This window comes from Amblyomma americanum, chromosome 3 (assembly GCF_052857255.1).
Source record: "Amblyomma americanum isolate KBUSLIRL-KWMA chromosome 3, ASM5285725v1, whole genome shotgun sequence".
In the NCBI taxonomy this organism is placed as follows: Eukaryota; Metazoa; Arthropoda; class Arachnida; order Ixodida; family Ixodidae; genus Amblyomma; species Amblyomma americanum.
In genome coordinates this window covers 110,525,609-110,535,404 of record NC_135499.1, presented here as the reverse complement: position 1 = coordinate 110,535,404, position 9,796 = coordinate 110,525,609, and the positions used below count along the sequence as shown (strand labels likewise).

Sequence of the window (9,796 nt, the reverse complement as noted above, 5' to 3'; positions counted from 1 at the left end):
GGGAACATGAGAGGGCATCCGCTTCGGCATGTTTGCGTCCGGAACGAGAGATGACGCCAATGTACGCTTGTAGCCGCAGAGCCCAGCGCCAGTCGACCAGAGGGATCTTTCAAAGAGGACCTCCAGCAGAGCGCGTGGTGATCGGTGACGTCAAAAGGGCGTCCGTACAGGTAGGGGCGAAGCTTGACGATCGCCCAAAGGATGGCTAAACACTCCTCGGTGGCAGAATAGTTGGCTTCAGCATTTGTGAGTGTCCGGCTATCGTAAGCGACAACTTATTTGTCAAAGCCTTGCTTCCGCTGAGCGAATACTACACCGATGCCGACGCCGCTGGCATCGGTGTGGAGTTCGCATAGTTTCGCATAGAATTTTATGTTTACACGCTGTTCGAGGTGGACGTCCATCTCTCCACATTCACTCAGAGTAGAATGCACACACGGCTAGTGACAACGTAATTTTCTACATTAAGTGCCATCTAGCGGCTGCCACAGCAATTAACATAAATAGCTCAGGTTAGCCGTAAAAGATGGCGCTGCACATACGCACCAACATTTGCTTTGGAGAATAATTTCTAGAAAAGAAAATAAATCAGTCTCGAAACTTTACGGACAAAGGTTGTAATAAACTGCACATCTCCAAGCAAAAACTTTCATTTCAACCCAACGTTTCGAAGCCTCATCAGGGGTGACTGAGAGCAGTAGCTAGCGTCTTTAAGCATAGAGGGGAGGAGGGGGTCAAAGAAACGAACCCCATCCTCCTTTTCATACTTAAAGACGCTAGCTACTGCTCTCAGTCACCCCTGATAAAAGAGCCGAGCCGGCTTCGAAACATTGGGTTGAAATTAAAATTTTCGGTTGGAGATGTGCAGCTTATGATGTCTTCAAACCCAACCAGACAGGCAAATCGGTCAAAATTTTTAGTTTTCAGAGATTGGCATCGACTACCTTAAGTGTTTATTGCGCATTTATATCGCCAAGAACAGGTATGGCTTTGGATTTAAGTTTGAAATTTTTTGCGACGCTTCCCAACCCTTACTTAGAACATTTTCACTGACAAATTTAGTTAATACTTTGCCAACACTGATTTTCCTTGCTTATGGAAATTCATGCATAAGTTATATTTTGCTGTGTGTTTTCTGGCAGTCCGTTTTTCAACACAGCTGATATTTTAAGTATCGCGAAAACGTTTTTACAAAGATTTGATTTCGATGCATTTCCCTTCCCCTGTTTACCACTCTTTATACTTTGGATTACAAGGGCATGATGTCCATAAGCGGGTGCAAAAATGCTGCTTCCGTCGTGCACTAAAACGTTCTTTTACAAGTTACATGCGGAAACATTAACCGTGAAGACTTCGCTTCAGAAAAAGTCATTTTTGTGTTTCTGTGAACTGCCGCCTCTCTGATGGTCGTGAAACAATTGAACATTGCTTCATCTATTGTTAGAACGCAATACTGTCCTGGGATGCCTTGCGACGTAACTGTAAAAAGCGAATTTATTTTAATTTTCATGCCATACGATACCTCATCGGAGTGAAATATGTTGATGAACCTCTTGATATGTTTTTTTGTTCTCATTGGGCTACGCTGCTTATGGAAAACTAGAATGATGCACCATCGCCGTGAATGAGTTGTTTCGACAAAATCTCATTTCTGTAAAATGATTGTTCACTGAGGGAAGTGTATGCATAGACCTACTTTAAACCGTATAGGCGCTCCCTTTTAGTGATGTGCTCACCGTTGCCTCTAGTCTAGTGCTCTGTTGCTGTGTGTTGGGAGATGTCTTTCGTGGCGTTCCCTGAGAGCTTTCGTAAATAGTTCATGTAAGTAGAACATAATTTCAGTGTTATAAATGGTACGTTTGAAAAAGAAATTCGGTGATAGCCTGGTGCGCCCGTCACTGCAGTGTTTATCTCTATTGATTTGTTTATTTATGGTTTGGCTCGGCTTACACCTACGGCGGTGTCGCGGCTGAACCCGCGAGCAGCCGCTTAGGAACTGCGCTCGAAAAAGCGAACACATCCTCTCAAACAGAAGATTCATATAAGCACCGGAAGGCGTGCGGTTGTTAAATAAACGACGACTTGAAGCAAGTGTCGTTTACGCAAGCATCTCCGATGAAGTTTCTCTCTCTCTAAATACTTCAGTCTCGAAGCCTTGACATTGTAAATGTTTCACTAGAGGAGGACGCCCCAAGAGAGGACCACTTCCTCTGATAAGCGTTCATTCCGGGGACGGGCCATTTCGCCACGCACGCTCGCGGATTGTCCTCGACGAGCACCTACGTCACCCATTTCCGCAACTTTGATTCTGTCAGCTAGTAGCGATGTGCGATACGATCAGGAGGCCACTTCACACTGGGAATTCTCAGCGGCGACTCTCGTAATACTAGGTGCAAAATATGAGCTACTGAGAAATCGACAAGTAAAACTCGTTTGCTAATGCCGTTGAAAAAAAAATCACAGACGATTACGATAGTCGGATGTCCGAAATTTGAGCGCAGATATTGATGGTCCAACTGCCACCGCTGGCAGGCGACATGGTACGCAGCTAGCCCCCTTCCCCCCCACTCAATCTTCCAGTGGCAGCCACCTTTCGGTTGTTCATTACTCTGCTCTCGCTGTGGCAGGTGGCGTTTCGCTCTGTTATTGCCTACCAACATGCCACCTGTCACGCGCCTACACATGCCGCCTGTGAGGTGGCGTGTTACGCCAATGACGACTACGACGCGAAATCCACGAACGGACGCATAAAGGCTGCGCTCTAAAACGAATCTCGCTCCAAAATGCGCTTGCGGTTCACAATTCAAAGACTGCTCTGGCTAGCTATCGCGATCATTTTATTACGACAGCTTGTATTATGCGCAGCGGCACATGTATGTTACACACAAACGCGCCAAGAATATTCAGGAGCTCCTAAGTATTGTGCAGTACTCATGCTGATTTCTGTTTTCCATTCTCACTAGTTCGCAATTATGTTTCGCTTTCATGCAACAAACACATAACATGCGGCGCAAAGACAAACACGAAGACAGCACAGAAACACATATTGAACCACCTTTTCAGCAACGGTTTCGTCCGCTGGGGATTACAGAGAAATAACCCTGAAAGCGTATAACTACTACACTACATTGGATGTGTGAACGTTGCAGATGAACACGTATGCAGAAATATAGATACAGTTTGAGTCTTTCTGGAAATTTGAGTTTAGAAAATACGATAATTGAAAACAAAACATACACATACTAAACACCAGACACTAAACGCTGGTTGTTGGGCTTCGCAGAAGTGATAAGAATATTCAATGCTGTATTTTTAAAGTTTTCTGTCTCTCCTTTTTATTCGCTTTCCGACTTACGTCAGGCTGTATAATTATACATGAGCGGGGAAAAAATTGCTTGTCGGCTTTCAGCCACGACGTCATAGGCGACCGCTGAGAACACAAAAAGGCAATGAAATGCGAGAAGAAAAAGGCTAATGCATGCAGTCCCATCGAAGCCGAAAGCGATATTGATAATATATGATTACTATACACAAAATTTAAGCAGGCAGTGTAAAGTCTATTCCGCTGGTGATCACAAAAAATCACTGCGCAGATTAAAATCTTTTTCCCCACTAAGCAAAATGTTATCGGTCCCTGCAGACCCTCAGTTAAAGCGGATTTACCGGCTACTAAGCCGGAGTGCCTGGTTTCTGAACCCGGCTGCCGCGGCCGCGTTTCGATGGAGGTGAAATACAAAAGGCACCAGCGTGCTATGCGATGCGACTACTGGTTAAAGATCTCTAGATGGTCGAAATTGTTCCGCAGGCCTCCTCTACGACTCCTATTTCTCTTTTTCCTCTTTCACTCCACCTTCCTCTCATCCCTCACAGCGCGGCTCAGATGTCCGCTGAGAAGTGAGACAGTTACTCCGTCATTTCCTTTTCTTAAAACCACCATTTCACGATTGGGCACTAGAATGCGTGAATTCGCCATTTCCTTTCCACCAAAAACCAATTAATATTATTAACGATAGAACATTTCGAAAAATTGACGAAAACTAGCAGATAAGATAAGCAGCAACTATACAAAAAATAGAAAAGGAGAGTTTTAACAATGCTTAGAGCAGAGAGTGTATCAATAAATAAACATCAGTTAGCAACAAAGAAAGCAAGCAAGAATGCTAAAATATACAATCATTCCAGTGCCCTTTCTTCCGTAGGCGGATATTTTCCTCAAGGCGCCCCACAGCTAACATCAAAGTTGAGAAATTAAATGCTTAAATAAATTCCAGGCATTTTTTGTATACGTTTACATTATATAAACATAAGAAAACTCAGCACATGCATCTACATGCGCATTCTTCTGAACGCTGCCTTCTACGTGGCTATTGCCACAGTGCGCTCACAACGAGACAAGAGCACCAGCTTGCAGCGCTCAAAAGCAAAAGCTGACATTGAACTCTAGGGGTTACCAAAAGGCAAAAGTTAGAAAGCAAGCTATCTTCAGTCACCAACACGAAAACGCGAGTACAAACAACACATTTTGTAAAGACAAAATCGCTGTTTCTGACAGTTCTTCGACATCCCACTTGCGAACACACATATTTCCTAATCGAAGAAGTTTATACATTATTTACGACGTCCACATCTCTATTATCACATTGGATTTTATCACTCCAGCATTTCTTCTTGCACTTGAGGCACCGAAAATTCGTAGCCGAGTCCTTCTAAAACATCATAGCACACATCTTCAATAGTATACAGCGTGGCTTTGGGTAGTTTCTTCTTCCAGCGATCCGGGGCGTCCTTGGGACTCTTTCTGGTCGCCAGGTACTTGGACACGGAGCTTGTGAAGTCCAAACCTAGGCGGCTGTATAGGCGCACCGTCTCGTTCAAGGTATTTGCGACGAGGTCTTCGAAACGAAGTCTCTGCGTTCGATTAGCCGGCAGCTGACGTGCCAATTCGTTGAAAGCGCCGATGTCAGAGCGCATCTGTTCGCACAGTGCCCCCGCCTTGTCGCACTCTGCGCTACTCGTGCACCATTTAAGACGCCTGCGCGAGTAATACACGGCGCGTGGGTCCCGTACAAGGTGAATCACCCGAACAGAGTTGGCCAAGCCTGGGTTCCGCTTCAGCCAGTTTGTAACCTGCGCAGCCGGAAGGAAATTGGGACAGCACTTATGTTTAGTATGGTTGCATTTTGTTACACTTTCAAATATTGTTCGTGGTTTACAGCATGTAATGCAGCCTGGGAGGAAAGACTAAACGCTCGAGTTGTTAATGCAAAACTGACAAAAAATGGGCAACTGTAGGGCCACAACACACGAAAGCATTTACATGAAGGTGAGGTGGCAACAAGCTCTTTTGGCGGATGCGAACATCTGATAGCGCACGTCAGTTGGCTGCTACTTTTGACGCCTTGCTCCGGTATCAGTAAGTGTAAACGCGTCTCCACAATTAATTGGCGATGTCTAACAACCCAGACCTAAGAACCCGCCACCAAGCCACCATTCCCACTGAGCCACCGCTGTGACTGCTGTTCGCCATTTCTCAAGTTGCCCCAACTGCATACCATACTAAACCACAGGGCGAATGGGATGGGCCAACTGCCGAAATCCCCACTACGCTGCCGCTCCCGCCTTTTCGTCCTCATTTCTCTGTAGTATGGTTCACCGAAACAAAGGCTATTTTATGTATCAATTGGGTCAGCCATGAAACGTCGCCTTTCCAACCCATCAAAGGGAACCCGCGATATGCTCTCTGTTGCCAGCTTGAACCCCACCCCCCCTCTCCTTCCCGCCATACCTGCAAGATATGCATTTGACTCGTCGTAAGCGGCGTAACATGAGCATTTCGGCAGCCCACAACTTTCATGGGACCATAGACGTCACTACGGATGATTCCTTCGCTGTACAACCTGACGGGGCTCTTGAATCAATTCTGAAACTTCTGAGCTGCGTTTCCAGAAAACCGTCCGACCATGTGGCTCACACCCAGGATCTCCTGTAAACCTTATCTGCGTGCCACCCGCACTTCTTCCTCATGTAACTGATACGCTTAACCCAAGCGACACGCTGAAGCTACATAGAAATACGACGTCGGGTCCACGCCGACCTCCTCTCAGCGAAGAATCACATTTAGCCGCACTTGCCCCTCATCGCTAAGTGTAGCCTCTTTCTCCGACAAGCCGTGTATGAATACTGCCTTACAAGGACCCCGCAGCTATAGAAAAACAGCCGCCAAACCGCGGCCATGGCAGCATCGACACCTGCCACTTTGCTCGTGGCCATCGCAGCACTAGTTGCATCCCTCGTCATGGGCTATCTACGACCGACTTAACACCACAATCCAGATATAACAATGCACATGGCCTCCAGCGGCTCTACCTATGCCCATCATCTTTTGAGGCACCTGTGCCTTCACGATGTCCTATGAGCGCTCTAAACATAATTCAGAACAGAAACTCTAATGGCAATTGTTTCCAACTAGCTGCGCCACCTTCATGACTCGTTTCGGCTATGTTAGCGCCGGCAGGTTAGGTGCACTGCGCTGAGCACTTTTGTCGTCAGCAAGCGCGCCCGATGACGTGTAATCGGCGTCGCCAGGCTGATAGCTTGAAGAAGGGAGCGAGACACTGACTGCAGCTTTTCTGCTGTCACAATAACCTCTAGGGAAACCTGGGCCGAGAGCACGCAAGCATACATTTCTGCTATTTGAAAAAAAACAAAAACATATGCTTATGGTATTTTTTACAAGCTACGAAAACTTCATTTCTTTAAGTGCGGCCTCCTTGCTACGTTAGCCACACTGTACTGGCCCCGGAGCATGACCTGGGCTCACTGTTCGAGAACTGGCTACGGAAGGAACATAGCCTAAGCTAAACTCTCATTTCTACACAGGTCCATCCACTCCTATAATTTTACACCATGAATTATTGAGGGGACCCTGCAACACCAACACACGCGCAAGAATTTAGAACGCAATAAGATAACCTTCAATACCTAGCACGCTATAGGAGTAGAACGTCCAATAATGCCAGGGAAAGCTGACATCTCCGTCAGCTCCGTACATCATCACTGTCTGTGTTACCATAAATTATTTTCTACGCGTCACCACAACAACTATTGCCGTATATTCGGCACCGAGCAGCGAATTAAAAGTAGAGGGTGCCTTTAGCCAAGAAGAGTTGGTGCAGGTTTTATTTTTTGGCTGCAGTAAAACGAAAGATGCGCCTGCACGGCTTCCACCGAAAACAATTTACACAAAAGTGTACTTCCTAACCAAACCTCCGAATGCCTTACCTTAAATGTGTATTTATCGATGAAGCATTAAGGGATCGCCAAGAAATAAATTGAATCTGTGACGAAGATGCCAACGTGTCTTTAAGGAGCTGAACTGAACAGCGCTACGTGGATAGGGAAAAATCAAGTACCAGCACACGCGCTGCTTTCGAACTATTTTAAAAAAAGATAAAAATCCATTTCTTGTGCCAACGAAAATAGCCTATTGTTAAGTAACTTCTGAGAAAAAAAATCACCGCAGAAAACAGTACTGCATCCAAGAAAAACGCTTTTATAAGTTACAAAACTAAATATCAAATTGATAAATGCTATTCGGTGAATTAATTGTTTTTCATGTCACATTGTCTTCCTTTCGTATTCTTCTAGCGGTGCGCCACTTGCTTTGCTTCTAAGTGCAATAGAGTTGCCTACGTACTTTATTTTATTTATTTGATTTTGGTAGTTTTTTTGGCATTATACTCGGTAAGTGCAGAGTTTTTTGCTTCTTGAACTTTTCAAAACGTGCCAACTGTCAACCTCCGAGCTTGACGCGTTGCTTTTTTGTAGAAGCGCTTTTGTGTATATCAGTTAACGGCAACATATAAGCAATGCTTGAAATTGTCTTAGTACAGCCCAAGCTGTTAGTGGAACGTTCTGGTGTCTTCGCGCTGCCCGTGTCGCGAACATTCAGTGCGTGAGCGCCACAACAGCTCTCAAGTGAGGTTCACCAAGTGTTGCAGCAAGTGCGCGTGCTACGCGAGTCAGCGCTACGTGACTCGTGACGCGTCTCTCGTGAGTGCGCCAGCAGTTGAACGCTAGATACGATGGTACAGATGATAGCTTGTCTTGGGCACTAACCAAAAGAGCTTCGCTAATGTCACTGGTTACGTGTGAGTAACACATTACTGAAAGAAGTTCCATAGCCGCACGCACATGAAGCTAAGCGAGAGCTCCAACGGCATGAAAATGTCGGTAGGAAAACCCGCGAAACTGCGGTGGTCAGACAGCGGCGCCGAGCTCTTAAGTCTACGACCATGTAGCAGATGCGAGCAACTCAACAGACAGGTTACTCACGATTCGCCTTTGACTGTCTGGTCTGTGACACAAATGTGAAATTGAGGCGAGGTTCAACAGTCAACTGCCGCTGACATGCGTAGAATATCTCATAGTAGTCTTATAATCTTTGCGCATTAAATTTGAAAGCCAGCGAATGTGTCGCTGCCTGTCTCAACCCAGTATCCAGTGCGCTGCTCACTACTGTCGTGTCAAACCGACTGGCTCGCACGTATATCTCAATTTACTTTACACAATTCTAAAAAACAAAAATCACGGCACTTTCAACCGGAGAAAAAATTGGCATCAAACAACAGCATAAGTCATGAAAAGTGACCTCACCTGACTGACGTACAGCCTCGAGAACTTGAAGACTCGAGTGCTGGATCGCGAGCACACCGCTGACATGTGGCTTGGAGAAGTGCACGCCTGGCCACCTTCGCAGAGATTTGACATGAAGCGGTTACGCTTGTAGAAATCGGTGCCCTCTAGCCACACTGTGTATAAAGGCACGTTCTCCATCCGACACGCAATCAGTTCCTCGATGAGCTGGAATGCGTGATGCTCTCTTCCTTGGCGAATGCGACCATTCACGGTGAAGAGCCCGAGTGGCTCGAAGTGTAAAAACGTTCTGTTGTCCGACGACAGCAGCTCGTTCAGTAAAGGTGCCCCCGCACGGTAGTACGTGAGCACGAACACTATCTTCACGTCACTGAAGGGAACAACTGTATAATTCTTGAGTACGGCTTGAAAAGAGGCCGGCAGCTGACCTTCCACAGTAGAGTCCAAGAAACTGCCTTGGCTGATACTTTCGGAGAGCTGGCTCGACGGCGTTGCAGTTTGTTTTTCTTCTGTGCTGGTCCCTCCTAAGGCATCAAGACGAAATGACCAATAAAATAAATAGAAGAAGTATATTCGGTGAAGATCTTTCTGTCTAGGTGCGCGGTTGTTTGGTAAGTGTTGCTGTGAAGCTGCAAGTCAAACATAACAAAATCTACACTGCATGCAGGCTGGCATACATACTGTCTTTAATGGGTGAACTGCTAACGAATTCATATTTATTTCCAAGTCAAGAAAGATTCCGCAGCGCTTTCCTAATGAAGGCCCAAAAATGCCCGACATCGTATGTCACCACGTAGGGAACATGGCAGTGCCTCCAACTAGAGTTACTGTATTTAGTAATTATACCGCCAACTGTCTCAAGTATAATGCGCGGCTTTTTCTTGCTTATCTGTGTTTTCTCGTAACGTAAAATATATCTAAGAATACGTTCCTTTGGGCGGCCGCTAACAGAATTGCAAGAAAAGGAATAATGCGCTCACTGACTTTAGTCCGTTATATGAGTGATAATTGACTTTGTTCATTGACTGTTATACGCCAGTTACGCAATATACCTCACCCTGAACAGGCGGTGTGCCGTCAAACACTCAACTATATCCCGGCAATATTTTTCTGTATGGCCAAGGAGGCGCGTACCCACCTT

The 9,796-nt window shown here is 45.9% G+C and overlaps 1 protein-coding gene across 1 annotated transcript; it reads right to left on the bottom strand.

Moving 5' to 3' along the window:
• Positions 1-2,820: 2,820 nt before the first annotated feature.
• On the bottom strand, positions 2,821-9,175 carry LOC144124810 (carbohydrate sulfotransferase 5-like). Its single transcript, XM_077657706.1, has 2 exons — positions 8,656-9,175; positions 2,821-5,127 (listed from the first exon to the last, which is right to left on the bottom strand). Exons 1-2 carry the CDS (start codon positions 8,833-8,835, stop codon positions 4,651-4,653), a joined length of 657 nt encoding a protein of 218 aa, XP_077513832.1. The 5' UTR covers positions 8,836-9,175; the 3' UTR covers positions 2,821-4,650.
• Positions 9,176-9,796: the final 621 nt, after the last annotated feature.